The sequence below is a fragment of the Cyprinodon tularosa genome, unplaced genomic scaffold (assembly GCF_016077235.1).
Source record: "Cyprinodon tularosa strain WSP-4 unplaced genomic scaffold, ASM1607723v1 ctg126, whole genome shotgun sequence".
Lineage (NCBI taxonomy): Eukaryota > Metazoa > Chordata > Actinopteri > Cyprinodontiformes > Cyprinodontidae > Cyprinodon > Cyprinodon tularosa.
Window position 1 is genome coordinate 244,223 of NW_024038070.1, and position 20,484 is coordinate 264,706.

Genomic DNA, 20,484 nt, shown 5'->3' on the forward strand with positions numbered 1-20,484 from the left:
ATACAGATGGCCCCAGCGGCAGATTTATTGGTTCCATGGCTTAATAAAATTGTGTTCCCCCTCTGTGTCCTCTTTACTGCAAGGAGTTTCTTGTTGAAAAACACACAGTGCTTTTTGTCCCTTGCAAAAAAAAAAAAAATTGCTTTTCTTTTGGTAATGTCCTTAACTCCCCTTGTATTTAATGAAATAATAGAACATTTGTGACTGAAGGTATTCATATGAGCTAACCTTACGTGTGAAGAACAGGCTAACGGTAACTTGCCTTGATGAATGTATGGAAAGCTAGAGAAGAAATTAAATACAGGCTCTTATCAAACCTTTTGTGTGTCATCTTTGTAGAGGTCCGTTGTTGATTTGTATAAAGCTTGTTGTTCAAATATCTGCACATCCTCAATGAAGCCGAGCGGTCCTCTGAAGTATGACCTTTTCTTCTGGTCCCAAGTTCCCTTTGATCTTTGGCAACAGCTTCTCTCCTGTAACTTAATCCTATTTTGCCAAATATTCTGCAACCCTGATGTCGGCTTGTTTGCAAACATCACAGTCCTTGGAAAGCCCCCATATTTGATTTCTGCATTCTCTCTTCACAAACTGAATGATTACTTGCCTTGTGTGGTTTTGCTCTTTTAGGGAGTCTACCATGTCTTCAGCGTTCCACCGCAACACTTCTGGAGTGATCCTGGAGAGAAGTGAAATCGTAGCTTCTCTGGTATCTTCATTTTATTTTTCTATCAGGCCTTTCACACAAAGATTCCATCTTCTTTTATATCTGTCGTGCTCGAAACATCTCTCTCATCCCAATAAATGGCCGTCATAGAATGGCTTCAGATTGTGCCCCCTACATACCAATAGGCTCATTTTTTTTTTTCACCTGTAGAGTTGATTAATCTTTTCACGTGTAATCTGAACATTATTTTAGTAATTCTTCATCTATTAAAAAAAAAAAAAGTTGATCAGCATGTCGAACCACCCCTCCCAAAGAATCTCATATCCTTTCAAATGAGTTGTTTTTAAACACCACATTAAATCTATTCGACTGAAACATGTGGAATTCACTGGAATTAAAGCTTAAATTTTTTTTATAAAAATATTAAAATTAAGGTTTTAGATATGGCTGAAGCTGCTATTCTAAGCTGCATATTATCAGTCATAAGAGACCCAAAATAAGGAAGAGGAAGCGCTCTGAAGCCATCCTATGGGACTGATAATAACTAATAACAGCCAATTAATGGTTCATCACCTTGTGTGTGAGTCTTTCCATTTCTTTATTCAGTTTGCACACTTGGTGTCCGAGTTCAGACATTTTTTTCAGTTGATCCATAACCTCTTCAAGCAGAACAGCAATCCAGCTCGAGTTCTACTCCCTTTTTCTATTTAATTTCTCCATCCTTCTTTCTTGCATGTCTAATATGTCTGTTAACGCTTTTAAAATCTTCTTGTTGGTGGCAACATCTTCCTGCAGTACTTGCTAAGCTGTCCTGCGTACAGTAGTTGGTGGATGTCATGACGTTTTTAAGAGATCTGACCCACATACTGTACAGAAAACCACTCAGATAAACCAGAGTAAAAGTTCAACAGGTTTATTGAGGAGTTCAAATGGGTTGGATTCAGGGGAACACAGAGAGCTGGTGAACCGGAAGCGAGAAGGGAAGTTCACAGAGGTTAGTTCAGGGTCCATGGGAACTTTGAATGGCGTCTTGCAAAAACAGAGATAAATGGGACTCACGGTTGCGGAGAAAGGTTTCTTCCCAGAATCCAGTCGGTGTGGGTTTTTCCGGAAATAGAGGGGCTCGTTGGAGAGCAGACAGGTTTTGGTTTGGTTGGTTCCTGAGGAGCAATGGAGCGGACTACCACTTAGATTTCCAGGAGAAATTGAACGGGACGTGTGGAGATTAATCCCTTGCTCAGTGTGAAGCTCAAACAATCCTTCCAGGGGGAGAAGGCCAAACATCCAGTTTGCAGGATGACTTCCTGCCGAAAGGCAAAAGACAAAAATCATGTTAGACTCAGAGAAACAAAGACTCAGTTAGACTCAGCTAAACTCAGCTTGGCTAGAGTACCCAAAACTGGCAAACACTTTGGCGTTGAATTAGTGACAGTCCACCGATTAAGAAGTCCTCAGTAATGAGACAACCAGCCGCAGGTGTGAGGGAGGACCCACGAGAAGAGGGTGCCACTTGGTGTTGGACGGGGAAAACGGATTCTTAACAGTGGCATTTCATATTGAGCTTCTCAGTTCTTTCTAGTTTGTATAGCAAGAAATGCTATAGCTGTGATCCAACTTTGCCATAAACGAGGAAAAAAAGTCAGGTTCTTCAAGAGAGATATCTTGAGTGATATTGTTAGTTTTTTTTTTTTTTTTTGTCAAGTTTACACTTAAAAAGAGTCTTGAATTATTTTTTAGGGAACAAAAGAACTCTTGCCGGAAGCACTTCCACCAGCTAACTTTTTCGGACTTGGATTTATACATAAATGCTAATTTCGCCATCTTGATTCCACCACCACAGCCTCCCTACACCTAACATATTGACCTGGTTCTGCTCTAATATAGCTTTCAAATTTCCACAACTGTCTGCTGTAGCAGTTTTGTTTTCTAAAAAGACTTTTTTGCATCACATCTGTTATTGCATGTTCTGACCTATTTCAGTTTACTCTGTTATTCCTCTGTTAGCCCTGGTCCCAACTCTACCTGTTTCTCATCAGATTGATACACCATGTAAAAATGCTTACGTCAGTCTAGCTGGCCAGGCTATATCTCTACAACTTAACTTTGTGCTGCTCTTACTACAAAAATAACTTTAATTTATTTCTTAAACTTAAACATAAATGCCTTAAAATCCCTATAAGTTTGTCAAAAACAATTAGAAATCATTTAAATGTTTTATTGCTGTTTATGAAAAAAAATTCATGGCTAGAGTCCAACATTTCTGATTTTTCAGTGCATCAACACTGCAAAAAATATAAATCTCAATAAGTTATTTTTTCTTAAAATAAGTGTGTTTTTTCTTGATTTGAGGAGGTAAGTAAGACACTTTGCCAATGGAACAAGACAATTTCCTTTTAAAATAAGAAAAAACTATTTTATCGTCTTATTTCAAGTAAATATTATCTAACTATCTTATTTTAAGAGTGAAAATACTCATTCCATTGGCAAATCATCTTATTTACCTGCTCAAATTAAGGCTAAATATACTTAATTTAAGCCATTTTTTACTTATTTCTGGATTGTTTTTGCAGTGAAATTATGTAATTTTTGCTCCTCTTTACCCTCATTAATTAAATAATTTATTGCCATGCCAATTGTGATATAACAGAATAATTGAAAAGATATTTTTTGGGGTTATTTTACCATTTAAATTTCTTAACTAAGAAAATATTACAGTCTTTTTCTTCAGTAAATGTAAGGGTAGCTCTATCCCTTGGCTTCCTCTTGTACCTCTGAAAATCACAGTTTATAATGCATAGAAATCTTGGCCTCCTTGACCTCCTCTTTACTGCATCACCTTTACTATTAGACTTTCTGTGGATTAGTGATAAAATAGGGGTGGCAGGAGGTGAAATTGGATTGAGCCCAAGTCTTGTAACTATCCACCTTATCTTCTTATTTATTGAAGAATATTATTTTTGTTTGGGTAAAATAATTTTTTTGTGTGTAGTGTCTTAGAAGCTGGTTCACCGGAACAGCCATGTCAAAGGGCACTTTCAACATATATTATACAAATGGGGATGTTTAATACCTTAGTAAGAAAAAGGTGCTATTTTGCATATGAAAAATATATTTTCCTTAAATGGCAACTTATTTTTAAGGTTAGTAATGAAAAATGCTTTTTTCTAAAATCTTCACTCCCTTGCATGATACAGTAGATGTACCAAAGACAGAGAGGTGGGATAATGGACTTCATTGGATTTTGGTAGTTTTATTTTATTTTATTTTATTTTGTTTAAATTATGTAACGCATCATCTTCATATTTTTTTCAACCAACTTCTATTTTCCTGTTTGCGCTGCATGCATATAGCTTTTTCTTCGCTATGATTAATGCATTTTGGGTTTGTGTGACAACAAACACAGAAACTGGATACAAATCACTCCATCAAGGGCTTGATCTGCAGAATAAATCAAAAAAGAAATCATATTTTCTTCAATGCATTAATATAAAAAAAAGTTTAGAAAAAACTAGAAAAAAACATCTACTTTTGAGTCGCTTAATTAGACTAAATTGGCCAGCTCAGAAAGAAAATATTGATCTCTAGGATAATGGACTACAAGCTAGCTTCTAGAAACACGAATAAAAAAATTTACCTTAGGAGCATCTAATGACTAAATTATCTTTAAAGGTTTTTTCTCCTGATTTTTTGTTGTGCTTTTAGAATTATAGAATAAATGAAATAGGCGATAAAGAGGTAGAAGCAGTTTGGGTTTTTTTATGGGACACTATACAGTAAGTCAAGATCAGACCTAATTAACAGAGATATATGCAAGATTCTGCTAATAACATTAGTTGTCTCAGCGCCAAGATTACAGCTATTGTTTTTATTCTCAGTTATATCGTCTCTCACATGCATGTTACCCAGCATAAGCAGACAATGTCCAGAGCTGCTCTTCTGACATTCACGTCATGTCATAGCAGCTGTAAGGAGGTGGGGAAGTGGTGGAGAGATCACAGAGCAGATGGTGCCACCACATGAGATCGGTTGAGCTGTTTTGAAAAACTAAAGAGGTTCAAAATGCTCATGAGTCTTGAGACACACAGTTTGGGATTTTTAAAAGCCTTTCTTGAAAACTAATGATTTATAAATCACAAAAAAAACTTTCAATGTTTTTTTTCTTAACATTTCCGAATGAGTAACAGACAAAAAGACAGATGGCAGGAGGGAAGCTGAGGGTTGCCGAGGTTTGTCGCTTGTCAGATCAGAGTCTGAGTGGTCCCTGTGGATGTTGGCAGCACAGTCCTGTCATCACATTTCTTTATCTTCCTCTCCCTCCTCTTTTCTTACGTTTTCAACTGTCTGACCCTGCTGCAAGCAACAATTTCCAGTGATACCCCTTGAAATCCTTTACCATATATCAATTTCTATCTCCCCTTCTTCCTCTTTTAAAATTCTAAACTCATTTTTTTTTTATCACAAACATATTTTTTACCCTTGTAGCTCTGGGTTTACATTGCTTTCCCTCTGTCCATCTTCCCTCATTTCCCTTCTATCTTCCCGAGTCATGTTCTTCCTCTATCTGGCTTCTTTTTCCTCCCTCACACACACAGACATACAGGCACAGACCGCATCAGCTTTTATTTCCCATGGTATCTGCAATACATTCTGCTTCACTAGGAGCAGCAATGTACTGGAGCACAGCACCTGCTGTGCTGAGCTGATATGAGCAGAGAGACAAATATACACATGCGCACCCACACACACACACACACACATATAGATACTATGAGCTTTTATATACTGGATCGATAATGTAATCCTCAGACTTTTGGAAATGCAGATGCCACACAAAACTAGAAATTGAAACACAAGTACCAGAGGCATGGAAAAGGAACTAATCTCCTTGGAAATGACATAATTTTTTTGCTTCAAAGAATTAAAATATTTATTTTTTTGTATTCCAATAAAACACGGCTTTCCTGTTGTCACTCATAAGATGAAATGTATTTTAATACAGTTACATCACACAGCAGAGGTTCCCGATGTGGAGCTGTAACAATGAAACAATACTGAACATTGGGTTAATTGAAAAAATCGTTCAGTTTTTTTGTCCCATCCAGGGCTTTGCTAAAATAGAAATGCCTCTACAGCTCTGTTAATACAGAGTATAATGTTTTATTTCATGCAGCAATGCAGTCTCACACTGTGCTACATTGTAAGGAAAATTATTGGTTTAAAATCAGAACTTCTAAATCAACACTTAAGGGTACAGAATAGCAGAGGAAATTCTTTTCTTGGTTGGATCATCAAAATAAGTGGTCCTCCTAATTGACAATCATTCTGGTGATATTTTTACGTGAGGCTGTCCTACGTGCTGGTCCCCATTTTCACATACGTGGTGAGTCTGACATAGTGGAAAATTTGCAAATCTTTGGAAAGTAAGCTTGTATGAGCGATGCAAACAGCTACTTTTAAACAGAGTGTGTAATAGGAGATTTTGGCTCATGCATGCTCTCGCAGGCGTTTAATAGGTGTTCCTTCTTGGGGGTGGGTGTGGTTCTGTGCAAGTGCATTATTTTTTTTAATGCAGAAAAGTGAAAATCATTGTGGTCACTGTGGGCCTGGCTGAGCAGGAGAGATATTTTTGGTCCCCTGCCTTGAGAATAGGATTGAGATGATAGCGGAAAGCAATCAGCTGCAACCAGAGTCCACCTCCTGTTTGAGGTTGGAAAACAAAGTCCGGGGGTTTGTTTTGAGACCAAAGTAATTGCTTAAGTTCACATTCTTTTTTTACATTAAAACTTCACATTATTGTAGTCACACCCCTAAAATGTGAGACTTACTTTAAAATATTAGGTTAGTGAAACAACTCTATGCAAGCAGCTTATGTTATAAAGAAGCAAAGCAGGCCCAAAATCTAAAGCACTTTTATTATCCTCTTCATGATGCGCTGGTCACCCACAGAAGGACCTTCAGTCAGAGACTCACTTTTTCACGCTGCACCACAGAGCGCCACAGGAAGTCATTCCTACCTGAGGCCATCAAACTGTATAATTCATCTCTGTGACAGTCATTTAATTTCCTTATTTATTTATTTATTTCATTACTTTACTATGCGCAATAGCATGGACATGTGCAATAATAGTAATGTAGGTACTGAGCAACATTGTTAATACAGCTGATTGTATATACTGAGATCCTTATTTTATTCTTATGCTTATCTTATAATATTTTATTCTGATCGTTATCTTATTCGTATATATCTTATTTTACAGCTTAAATGGGAGGGTTGTAATCCACTGTTTACAGGGGAGGGGTGTCATTTTACTGTATGGGTTGTAATTTTACTGTCTGTCTTACTATATTATATTTTATTTTGCTCTGTTCAACATACAATCTTATTTTTCTGACTTCTGTAAACGGGTGCACTGCAAGAAAAGCATTTACCACGAGGGATTACTAAAGTAATGCTGATTCTGAATAAACACTAGTGTCTTACTAAACCACTACTAGTTCTTACAGGTTTTCATTTGTTGCTTTTAAGGAAATCCTATCAAGTATGAATACATTTTCTACCAGCGCTCTAAATGTTTGATAGTTGATTTTGATAAAAGGCACAAGATAATACAATGAGTGAAATATTTATTCCAAAAAGACTTTTTGATGCATAACCCATTCAAGGGGCTTGTGGGTAATTTATGTATTGTGTCCTATCTGCCTCAGTTTTGTAGGTGAAATACTTCTTTTACTTATTTTAAGATGTGGTGAAGGTCTTCAACTGCAAGGTTGAATTGAAAGTTTGGCTTGTTTTGTTTTTACTCCCTGTCTGCGCAATTTTCCATGTTTAGGCATAAGCTTTTTTTTTTTTTTGCAGCACTTTTGTAGCAGTTTTTCAAGTAGTAAACAGATTATAGGGTCAATTATTAAATTACTCTGTCTTGGCTTCTGTAATGAGGCCACTCTCCTGGATTTCTGCTTTTATAATTATATTTGCTCTTGCCAAAAAACAATAAAGTGCTGGCACTGTCTTCCAACTATGTTCTAATTTGCATTGTAATGATTGTACTGAGACCAAAGGGTTTGTTGTATTTGCTTATTTAGTTAAAGGGATTTCATATTTATTAATATTAACTACTTTTTGCAGCCTATTATTACAACCCCCAGTTTCATTTATTTCTCTCTTCAATTGTTCTACCTCTCCATTAACATCCTAGTTCAACATTATACACTCATACACAAAAATAGGACAGCCACTTAACTATGCTTTAATCACAGGTATTAACGCTGTGACAGAGGACATCACACTCACGTTCTATTTCTAAGGGTTACAGTAATGGGGTTTGCAAATTGTGTTTACTATTGATTATTACAAACAGAACATGATCAAAAATAATTATTTTTACAACACTGTTTGTGCTTCTGGCATGATTTTAATGCATGGATCAAACATTTTAAACAATTAAAGGTGAGGAACATTCAGTTAACCTTTTACTATTGTTCCTGCCTTTCAGTAACCTTTTGGGAAAATTATTGTACAGTTAAAAACATACCAGCTCATTTTACCAGTTTGGTGCAATCTGTTTTTGCGTTGATACCTTAACTTTGATGACATTTTGTTTCAGACAACATTAACACTAACAAACCTATTGAGCTTCACAACAGTTGCTTATGTTAAGAAATAAGTATTTATGCAACAAATGTGGGAAAGAAAATCTGGAAAGGAATCAGTATGTCCTTTGTTAAAGGGACAGAGTCACAATACACTTAAAAAGATCAAGAACCATTTGATCTTGATAAGATAAGGTAATATAGTGATATTGTTTAGATGGTCCCTCTTGGACCTAAATAGAACTTCAGAAGCGGGTGCAATGATTAGATATAAATAGGTGTAAGTGCCATCTGCTTGCAGGAACGGCACTCTGAGAAATCCAGATGGTGGCAATTGAGGTACCTTCTTAATAGAGCCCAACTGACTTGCATGCCTTGCGATGAAGCAACTCATCTGAGTGCTTGAAGACCAACTTGATAAACAGCAACTCTATGTTCTATTGAATCCACCCCAGAGCCTCCTAGCAAAACATCAACAAAAAAGTAAAGTCATGTCCTACTAAACCTAAGCAGGCAAAAAGCATCAAGTAAGAAATATTTCAAATGATGGCACTAGATCGGTTGACCCATACACACCAATTCAGTGGATGGACAGGCAAAGTTGTGCCAGTTCATAACTAAAAGAAAACAAGCTCAAGGTTAACACAGATGAAAATAAACAAGCTTATATTCATTTGGTAAATTAAACCACATCCTACACAACAAAACCTCATGTTTCACTCTTAAATGCGTGATCATAATATATAGAAAGAAATGGAAAATACTCGATGCAATGTGAATGTTGCTCCCACGCACGTTCATTACTTCAAAACTGATCCGTTCAGTTCACCGTTAACTAAAAACATGAAATTATTCAGTGAACGCCTTTCATTGAACACGTTCACGCACAACACTCCTGACAGCATTATCTGTGGCTGAGTAGTCTGCCATCTGCACCTAGCTAACTGAAGAACATAGGGTTACCTGAAGTTCTACCAAGGCCAGAAATCAACCATGTAGCTGACTTGGGCCATTGCAAACAGAACAAACAGCTAGCACTACACTCGAAAAACAATCTACAAATAAAGTAAAAATATCTTAAATTAAGTGTATTTACCCTTAGTTTGAGTAGGTAAATGAGGTAGTTTGCCAATAGAATTAGTATTTTTACTCTTAAAATAAGATAACTGGATAACATGCACTTGAAACTAGACAATCCAATTGTGTTGTCTTATTTTAAGTGTAAATTGTATTGTTCCATTGCCAAAATGTCTCTTCTACCCCCTCAATCCAAGAACAAATTCACTTAATTTAAGAAAAAATGACTTATCTAGATTTAGATTTTTTCCAGTGTATATTTGGATGGCAAATTGCATTTGCATCGCTGGGTGAGTATCATCCCTTAAGCAAACCACAATCCTTACCAGACAATCGTTTCCTTTTCTTTAAATTAGGTCTTCAGAAATGTGCGCTGCATTCATGAGCATTTTTTTTTATCCTTTCTGTCCACTCCCATCACACTGGAAAAAATCGAAATCTAGCTAAGTCATTTTTTTCTTAAAATAAGTCAATTTTTCTTGGATTGAGGAGGTAAAAGAGACATTTTGCCAATGGAACAAGATAAATTACACTTAAAATAAGAAAAAACAATTGCATTGTCTTATTTCAAGTGCATATTATCTAATTATCTTATTTTAAGAGTAAAAATACTAATTCCATTGGCAAACTATTTTGCACAGGCAAAGACCACTGATTTACCTACAGTACTTAAATTAAGGGTACATACACTTCATTTAAGAAATTTTTACTTATTTCTAGATCGTTTTTCCAGTGCATTTTATTGCATTTAACCAGAGCTGTCTAGGATTCTGCATTTAACCACAACTTACATAGTTGTTTTTTGTCTGGCAGTAGCAGCAGGTATGGGATAAAACTTTTAATTGTCTGAGCTTTTTAATTCCCCCTCTGTAGCAGACTCAGTACAGGTTTTTATTGACCGCAGTTCAGGGTTTGTTTTGCTTCTAGCTAACGCTTTGCCGTGACATAGACAGAAAAAGGGACTACTGTTCACACAGAAGTGATTTATTAAATTACAATTACAAACTGAGCAAAAACAAAAAGTTAAACACAAAAAATAACAAATTTCCTAGTAGGACACATACCTTTTTTAGAAAACTTTGTATACAACCATAGTGAGATCTTATTTTTTAAATTTAAAGAGTCATATAAAAGGACTATGCCCCTTTAGAGACTGCCTACTACATGTTATCCAGTAAAGACACATTTTATTATCAGTAAAGGCATGAAAAACCGAATCATTCACATTTGTAATGGTGTTATGAAAGTGGGTTATGTGTGTGTCTCCTCTTTGGAAAACTTGTGAAAAAAAATAGGAATGTAAACGTTGCATTTGCTGAGACAAGCATTGCAGCATTTACAGGACCTATGCTTCAAGCTTTTAGGATGGAGCTAGTTTAGCAGGGGAGCTTTTATCCCACTGTAATGCAGAGGGAGGGGCTTTGTTGAAAACAGTATGAGCATTGCCTCCTGTCATTATTAAAGGTTAACCCAAAGCACTTGCACAGCTGGATGCATAGATACAGTAACCCCGAGCATGCAATTTTCTTTTGGTTTGCAAGTTTCTTGCTATTGGCATATGAGGGCTTGCACTTGGTGGAAAGGTTAAATCTTGTGATTACAAACGGTGTAAAGAAAAACTTGGAGTGAATGGAAAACTAAAGGCATAACGTTGGAAGACTCTAAAGAAAGATGAACAGACCTCAATCGTTAGCCCAGACGACAGAGAGGAGAGGCTCCACCACCCAGGAACAAACATTGATCAACTTTTTAAGAAGATATTAGGGAATTAATGGAGAGATAAAAGGAAAGACGTGAGCTGAATTTGCCAGGTGTTGAGCTCCTTGGCAACTTGCCTCACACATTACTTAGGGGACTGACAAGGAGAGAAGCAAGGGCAAAACACTGGTTATGAACTATTTGATGTCAACAGAGGGGAAGAAACAGTCTGCATCAGTTTGAACACAGGTCAGTAAAGACATTGCCAAACCTCAGTGATGAATTCTTTCTTCACCAGGTGTGACCCTCTACACTGTGCCACACAAAGTTTGGGTAAGCTGTCAAGCACTAGTGCCCCTTTAGCTCTTTAGGATGACAAAAATAATGCACATGACTTGATGGAACAGCGGCTGCCTCAAAAAAGGTCGGTGGATAAGAACATGTATGACTGAATCTCTGTTGTTTTTCAAGTAAAAAAAAAAAGCCACAAGTCCTCGTATTTGCTAGAACAACACGCAGGCGTGTGTGAATATGTGTAACAGCGTGTGACACATCATGCTGAGTTCTCATTAGGAGAAAAGGCAGGGACAGGCTTCAGCACCAGTTAGAAGCTACATGTCATTTTGATTCAATTTGAATGCGACTGATCCCGAGGGGATTCACAGGAATACGTGTACGCATGTGCAAACTTTAAAACTCTACATGGCTACAGACGCAGACATGAGAGCACAAAAGCCTGACTTTTTAGTTATGCAAAGTGGCATTAAGCCAAAGTTTTTTTGTTTTCATTTAACTTATCAACATGCCCACAGTATGATGTCCTTAATTTAGTTCACTAGCAGGAAATGCATGCTGTTTGTTTTAAAAATGTTTTAGAATTTCACATAAAACTAATCTCATACTAGTTTACATCTACTGGTGCATTTGGAAGAAAAAGGGGTTATTATTCATTAAATTTTCAGTTAACTCTAAAAGACATGTCTGCATTTACGCAGGTTAGAACAAGCCTGGCTTATGATCCCATGCCTTATTTAGTGAAAGTCACTGAAATTAGAAAACACAGTGTGCAATCTTTCTTAAATATGTCAAAGTGTCAAATTGTCTATTAAAATGCTTCAACTTGGGAAGCCTACATTGACTTTTAAAGATGCTAACAGGTGTAAAATCATGAAACCCTAATAAATCAGCTAAGAAATTGCAAATAGCAAAATTGAATATAAAAGCGGGTATTTCTAAAAAAAAAAAATGTATCTGGTCAGAGGGGGAAACAATACATTGCTCAGTTATCATTTTCTTAGCAAAAAAAAAAAAGAAGAAGCTACGCTATAGTCTTCATCTTTAGCACAAAAAAATGTTGACACTATTTTACATTAATGAATCTCACGTGTGAAAAGCTGTTTTCAGACATCATCTGCTGACAAGCTTTGATGACCATCCCTCTGAATCATGATTGAGAGAAAGAGAGGGGGAATGTGAGCATATTTTACACTTGGTTGGATGCTAAACTGATGACACTGATCTAAAGCAACCACATAAAATGTGTGATTCTATGAATCATGAGCGCTGGTGGGTGGGATGCATGGGAAACACCATTCTACTTCATGTGTACCATCCTTGCCTTTTTGCTGGAAATGCATGACAGCGCAAGTGCTGACTTGCCGGAAAACCCTCTCAGCAATTGTGATCAAACATTTGTATACATTAATGTAATTGTGTTAGAGTGGTAATACTTTTTTTCCAAGGTCAGATTGGCTTTGATTACATTTTCTCTTGAAATAAGAAATTCTTTAAAAGCTGAATTTTGTATTTACTCAGGTTATGTTTGTCAGATAATAAAATTAGTTTGATCATCTGAAACATTGGAGACTAACAAAGCATTGGGAGTGGTGCCCTAGTGGTTAGGGCATAGAGCTTGGAATCCTGAGGTTTTCAGTCCAAGCCCCACTCCCACAGACTGACACTCTGGGTCTCTGAGCAAGACCTTAAACCCCTGGTAGCCCCACAATGGCAGCCCACTGTGCCCCAAAGTGGGCTGCAGTGGGCTGCCATTGTCAATGTGCCATTGTCATGTGAGATCATTAAAGTTCAATTATTATTAAAGCAAAAAAAAAAAATGGAAACATAGGGGTTGCACTTTTTTTTTTTTGCACACAGCACTAAACACAAAGATTGTAGAGTAACCAACAGTATTTTTTTCTTTCATAAACATTAAGCAAACTACACAATAGTGATAGAAAAGCAAGTATAAAAGCAGACTTAGGTGAATGCAAATATGCTTCAGAAAAATCTAACAAAACAGGTTTCTGAACCTCTATAAAAGAGGCCATCAGCCTTTTTAAGGCTGACAGCTTCTTGTACTGAGTCATAGGAAGGGCTGCTAATACTGGAGGAGCCATCATGCACCCAAACTTCATACATAATAAACATATCTTTCCTTTAGTTTCTACATTTCTTTTAGATATTTTTATTTGAAATCTATATAACTGCAGGTTATTTAAAAGAAGAGCAACAGAATAAAATTAACTTTTAAACTTAGCCCTCTGGTGAGTTTTGCTGTTTTCAGAAGATGCTGAGGGCACCCAGTGGGGTTCTAGAGGGCCCCTTAGCGCCTGCGGGCACTGCTTGGTGACCCCTGCTCTATGACATAAAATCATTACAGTTTTAAGAGATGTCCGGGTAAACTATTACATAGCGACAACAGGGACGCACGCATTAAATAGGTGTTTCCTCTCAGGAGTGGGTACAGGGTTGTGCATGTGCATTTTTGTGGAGAGGGCGGGTCTGAAAAAAATTATACGAAAATCCTCCACTATACCTTGAAGTTGGTTTTCAAAGAGATTTAACTTCAAAGGTTTTATGTTTAGAGGTCATCTAATTTCTTTGTTCTAAATTTGGTAGTGAGAGATCATGAAGTTAGTAGGAAACAAAATATTTAAAATAGAATAGAAAATCCCTTTCATGTCCCGCAACATTTTGGAGTTACAGCAGCAAAAGACTATGGCAAAAGTGGTCACACAAATATGGACATTAAAAAGTGTATAAAATAACAGAATAAGTGACAGAGTAAAAGAAAAATAGACAAATAAAATACTGTACTGTACAGTGTTTTTACAATATAAATGCTGTGCATTTGGAGAATAAATGATCACTATACAACTGTGGACATTTTTACAGTAATGGATATGTGAAAATAGCAGCATCACAAGAGATGTGCAAAAAGACAGCAGCATGTTATTTAAGAGACCAAGACAGAAACTGCAAAAAACAGCATGAACATAACTTCTTGAGGTTTTTGGGAACAGTGGTAGTTATAAAGCCTTACAGCGGCCTAGAGGAAGGATCTGTGATAACGCTCCCTGGTGCATTTAGGGAGCAGCAGTCTATCACTGAAGGAGCTTTCCAGTTCAGGGACAGCTTCATGCATGGGTTGGGAGACATTATCTAACAGACATGTTATTTTAGTTATATTCTCAGAATAACACAAAACATAGGAAATTGACTCAGGTTATAAATTGTTTTTTTGGACAAAAGCTCAATATTTTTACCTTTTCAAATTCAAACTATCATTCCTTTTTTGTGAAATGTTTCTTGTGTTCTCCAAGAAATAAAAGGAAATTCTATTGATTGCATCAATGAGATAAACAACCCAAATCAAAGCAAGCAAGGCTTTTGAAATGTTTTTTCAAAAAAGTGAGATGGTGAGTTTGATAAGGTCAGAAAGCTTCATACAAAAAAAAAAGGTTTAAGGAGAAGGGCAAGCGTCTGACAAAATATGTGCTGACGGAGAGAGACAGGCAAAGAAATAGGTAGAGACGTGGAGAAGCGAAGAAAGGAATAGATGAGAAGGGAACTAAGATGGATAGGATGCCCTGTCCGAGTCCTAAGAAGATTAGGTGGCATGAAGGGAGGAGAGAAGATGTCATGCTAAAGACAGAAAATAACAGATAACATCCTCTGTTTCAGATAGATGGGTTCTTTGTGGGTTATAATATGATTGCAGTAGCTTTACACAGGGCAAACAAATTTATAACTGAACGCTAAAGATTTTTATTTCTTTGCAAACCATTGATGTCAGACTTGGCGAGTACCAAGCCAGCACAATAAGCTCGGGACATGACAGTGCATCAGCTGCATTTCTGAGGAATCAGCTGGGTGTGAGTCAGCTGCCTACTGTTTAATTCCCTGGGGTTGGAAAGGTCTGGGGTCATTATGACAAAGAAAGTGAACTCAAACCAGTGCTGAGTCACTACGCATGTCAGGGTAGATAATGTAGAAATTAATAAGGTGGAACTGGAGAGCGTACTTAGGTGTGAAAGGTACAAGGAAAAGATGAGAGGAAAAGGGTGCATTTTACCCAATCTGCTTGAAAATAACCTGTATTCTGGATGATTGCTGAGACCATTCCAGGCCTAACTCAACTTTTACTGTATTTAAGTGCTACCATTCAGTTCACCCATTTTGTACCAATGTGTTTCCATTTCATCCCTTTGGAGATAATATAAAAAAAAAAAAAAAAAATTAGGAAATTTGTTTTATTTAACCATTATATTCCAAGGTCGTGCTCTGGTGGTGTAGTGGTTACCACTCATGAACCATGTAAGGAGGCCTTAGTCCCCGATGTGGGCGACCCAGGTTCAAATCCGATTTGTGGTCCTTTGCCACATGTCTCTTCCCCTCTCTCATATCCCCTTCCTGTCAGCCTACTGTCAAAAAAAAAAAAAAAAAAAAAAAACATGGCCCTGTTGCTGTAAAAGTGCTAGTGCTAAGTGCTGTTCTCTTGCTAGGTACTTGGTTAAATACTAAAGATGGAAAATTCTAAATAGTGTTTCAAAATGTAGAAAAACATATATATATATTACAGTCTAGTGCATCTAGTGTCTATTCTAGTGTAAATGTAAGCATGGCAAGTACAGATTGTTACATGGTGATTATTAAATATTCCATAGTAAGGGGATGGAATCAGGTCAGAAAATACAAATTTGCTGCAATTTCTTGTGATTATTCTTTTGGGGGGGGGATTCTATGTACCATAAAGTAATTCTCCATTAAAGACCCAGAATTTGTTTTAACTAAGTTTAATAAATCCGGCAATTTGTCTGCTTCCTGTTTTCACTGTTCTAGGAGTGGCATCTCCTCTTGATGTTTATTTATGTGTTACATAACTGGGACTACTTATACTACAAAAAGCTGTGAATTCTAAAACTATCTTTTGCTACAACTGAAAGGCTTTATTGTTCATTCTTTTTTCTCCCGGATACTATGAAGTAAAAAGATAAGTTGGCTACACAGACAGGATCATAGAGATGTTAAACTGTAAAAATGTAAGCTTAGCTGAGTAACATGTTTTGCTACAGTGTGATGTTATTTTTATGTACAAAATAAATTATATATCTGGTCAATTATAATCAAACTGGTTTCTATCAAATAAAATATGTACTTTTTTGGGAGAAAACATATATTTCTTGACATCATCCAAGTATAATATTTTGTCAAATCAGACATTATAGATGGTCACCAGTGTGGGATCGGTAACACTGTAAAAAATACTATCCTCAGTGGCTTTTGGTGACGATTGCTGGAGGCTTTGAATTATAAAGACTTTAACCTTTGTGACTTTTAAACTGGATTATGTCGATAAAGTCACATCTGTCCTTTGCTTATGTATGCAAAATAAATGTATGCATCATGTGGGGACATCTCATTTTATTAAGTTAACCTTATTATTTTCTGTCGACTCTTCCAGAAATCTTTTGCTGAATTTGCATGTTGCTCATCCGCAGCTACTGTTGAACAGGGCACTGAAGCAACCTTTTAGGGAGTAGAGCATGCAGATTCATACAATATTAAGAATAAGATGATAATAAGCAATTACTGACTTTGTACATCCATTAAAAACTGAAACACTGCTCCTTTTAAGTATTGACAAATTTTGATACTGTTTTTCATATTTAGCATCTTATTTCTAGTATATTCTATTCTATTTATATTCATTGACATTGTGCTTTATATATAATTTAAATAAAGCACAATGTTAAGTAATATTAGGTAGTTGCAAATTTTCAAGCAGTTTATCTTCCTAAGGTTTTAAAAAATAATCCAGAAAAACAGATAAGCCACTACTTTGTATTCCAACTCTTTAAAAGAATTTTAATGGTGTCTAACTCAATGGCCATTTCTCAATATGTGTACTTGTGCATGAAACGTCATCAGCCTCAGCCCTAGCACTGTTCCAATTCACAAGAACATATGATCGAGAAGCGGACAAAGTCCCCAGATGTTGTTCTTGCCCCTCTGTCTTTACCCAGCATGCGCCAAAGCAGACATGTACGTTATCCAGACTGACAGCTGACCCAGCATGCACTGCGGCAGAAGCAGGTTCCAGTGGAGCACCCACAGAGCTCATAGTATTAAGTTAAAAGTTCTCTGTTGCCATTATTCTATAAAAGTACATTTTAACATCTGTTGAGGCAAGAAATGTATCCTTTTAAGCCTCCCTATATGGCCCATTTACTGATTTAGTGGGTAATTTGAAGTCTGATTTTCAGAGGACCATGGCAACCAGCTGACCTATGAGGCTAACCACAGCCGGGACTAACATTAGCCCATCCACAGCAGCCCTCTTTGAGCACAGCCTTGTTTGAACCGCTAGCTCTGATGGCATTTTTTATTTTTATTTTTTTGTCCTTTTATTTTGCAAAACGTTCTGTTGATTTGTGTTTATACGACTGTGTTAATCATTATTTTCCCACTTAATGAAGAAAAGTAATACTTTATTATTATATTAAGTCGCACAGATCTATTCACAAATTTTCTAACTTGTGTCTCCTTCCCTTTCTATTCCACCCTTTAGGGCCAACTGTTGCATGTACACATTTGTGTTGCTTGCAGAAGTGTGTTTTGCTCTTTCCCTCCTGCCACGCTCCTTAACTCCAGCTCTGTCAGCACATGGTTCGAGAGGATTAGCATCATGGTGATCTTGCTCAACTGTGTGACGCTTGGCATGTACCAGCCCTGCGAGAACATTGACTGTACCTCGGACCGCTGTCAGATACTCCAGGTGAGGCAAACCTTTGTACGTCCGTATAATCACAGTGAGGGAGACGTAGAACAAAACATCCAATTATAGAAAACACACTCCTCTTGTCAACATTCTTCAAGCTGTGATAAAAAAACACACTTCAGATAGGTTTTACTTCCCTCCTGGAATGTTTATATTTTCTCCCTCCTCTAAGGAGGGAATTGGGGCTTTGTTTGTGTTAATAAAGTCTTGCAGAGTAGCATTATGATTTTTTTGCCTGTTGAGAGCAGGAACAGCATTTGAGACCATGCCACAGGTGCCTGTAACGAGCATCCATTTGGGAAATAAATGTACTTGCAGACTTACTCTTTATTCTTCTGCAATTTATTCTTCCAATTACAAAATTAAATATGGATTTTCAGCTTTCATTTTCAGATGTTTCTTTTAGTGACATCAGGACATTCACCCATAATTCAAATATCAACAAAGATGATATATTTTTTTTTTAATCATTCAAAATCGATGGTTTCTCCATCAGCATGTGGAAATCTGCAATAACACTCATTGTGTATGTGCATATGCTGTTACGGTTCTTTCATAAATTGGCCTTAGGCCACTTCCCCCTTTTACCAGACCCCAACTATTGAGAACATTGACGTGAGAAAATTTTGGAGTGGTCCTGTTATTCTCCAGAGCAGTCAGGGCTGTAACCCAAATGCCCACGATTAAAGGCAGTGAATAATCTATAGATTAGTTATTCTGCTTTATATTGTGAATAAATTGTCTTACAACTGTGTTTAGTACATACCCCCTGAAGTGTGGTGTTGATAGCTTGGGGTTTGTGCTGTACACTCCCCCATTTATTTTATTTCTTAATTGAAATTAGCCATGAACAAAGCATCCCTTGATTTTTTTTATTAATTGGTTGCATCCTTGCTTAGTGTTGACTGAACTGAGGCAACAGAGTTCCCCAACCTCAATTTTTTGTATCAACACCTTACCCTTCCCTGGCTTCATAGGTACTAGATATCATCAGGTTAAAGGGATTGTTAATGTTTTTGGAAATTAAGTTGTCTGAAACGTTAACCATCTGTAGTTCAGATGTAACAGTGTCCCTGCTGTTACAGAGCCTCCTGCTCTGAGAAACAGGTGGTAACCTACCAGAGAAAAAGTAATTCTGGTACAGTATAATCAAAGGTAGATGCTAAAAGAAAAACATGCGTGTGTTTTGTTAGACTATTTCAACCCTTTATGTCAGACCTCTACATAAATAAGGGAAATGTTTTGGTCCTGTTGGTGTGGAACACAGTTGTTGTGAACAGAAGTAGGTTTATATGAATTGGTCTGTGGCAGGCCGATTTTACATTTATTAAAAGCACTCTCCTCCCTGTTGCTCCATTTGTAGATAACTAAAATAAGATTCTTCCCGATCATAATCACACTCTTAGACTGAACAGGAATAACATATTTTATAAATTAAATTTTGATAGCAGAAACTGAATTTAAGAAAGCACAAAAACAAAACCATACTAGTACGAATTAAGTTTTATATATCTAGAAATGTATAAATATTTTAATTGGCCGCTCTGACATTTTTCAGCTTGACTGAAAATGTGTCTATGAAATAAAAAAAAACCTGTTTCCTTGTTAAAATAATACAAATGTTGACCAGTAATATTAGGAATATGGAGATCTGAAATTCATTTATAGACATCCAAAATGTTTATTTTTTATGTGGAGAATGTCATTTTGTTTTAAATGGTAATTTAGACAAAGAAAAAAATGTCCTTTCAGATATCAGGAAAACATATTCAGTAAAGCTAGTACATAGCAATACGGCTTGCCATAGCTGTTGTTACAGTGAAAATAATACGGAATTATTTCACGAATGATAGTAGATCAATGTATCTATTAAGGTTGAAATCTTTTTGCACCTGGTGAAGATGAAGTCTAAATACGTTGCTATAATATTTAGAACCTGTGTTTAATCTCATGTGTCCCTGCTCATGTTGATTCAGTCTTTTCTTAAACAGTAAATACGTGGCTGTTGGCAGCTGTGCTTTAGATGTTATCATCCCAAGAAATGTCTGTTATAAGTGGATATCAGTCTCATAACCGCTCATAAGTAATTCATTTTCCCCCATGGAATTAATTAATATATTTATGTGTAATCTAAAGATAATTTCAGTAGTTCTCCATGTACTGTAAATATACTTAATAAAAATTAAATGATATGCATCTCGCTCATATTAAACAAACCAAAAGCAAGTGATCTCATGCCCTGTCAACTAATGTGTAGAATCCTCTACCTTTAAATATTTAATTCTCTATGAAAAAGCGCCGATCATTCTTTAATAGGAGCCTCGTCAAACGGATATGCAATGTTTGGTTTTAAAACCTAATGTGTGTAAGAGACTTAGTGAATGATATATTTTTT

The 20,484-nt window shown here is 36.5% G+C and overlaps 1 protein-coding gene across 1 annotated transcript in view; it reads left to right on the top strand.

Annotated features, from left to right (window-relative positions):
- The window catches only part of LOC119777652 (voltage-dependent T-type calcium channel subunit alpha-1I-like), a 182,615-nt gene that overhangs the window by 46,597 nt on the left and 115,534 nt on the right, over positions 1-20,484 (top strand). The window contains exon 2 of the mRNA XM_038276619.1: positions 17,975-18,086. Coding sequence (XP_038132547.1) covers positions 17,975-18,086 — 112 coding nt within the window. The remainder of the gene's footprint in view (positions 1-17,974; positions 18,087-20,484) is intronic.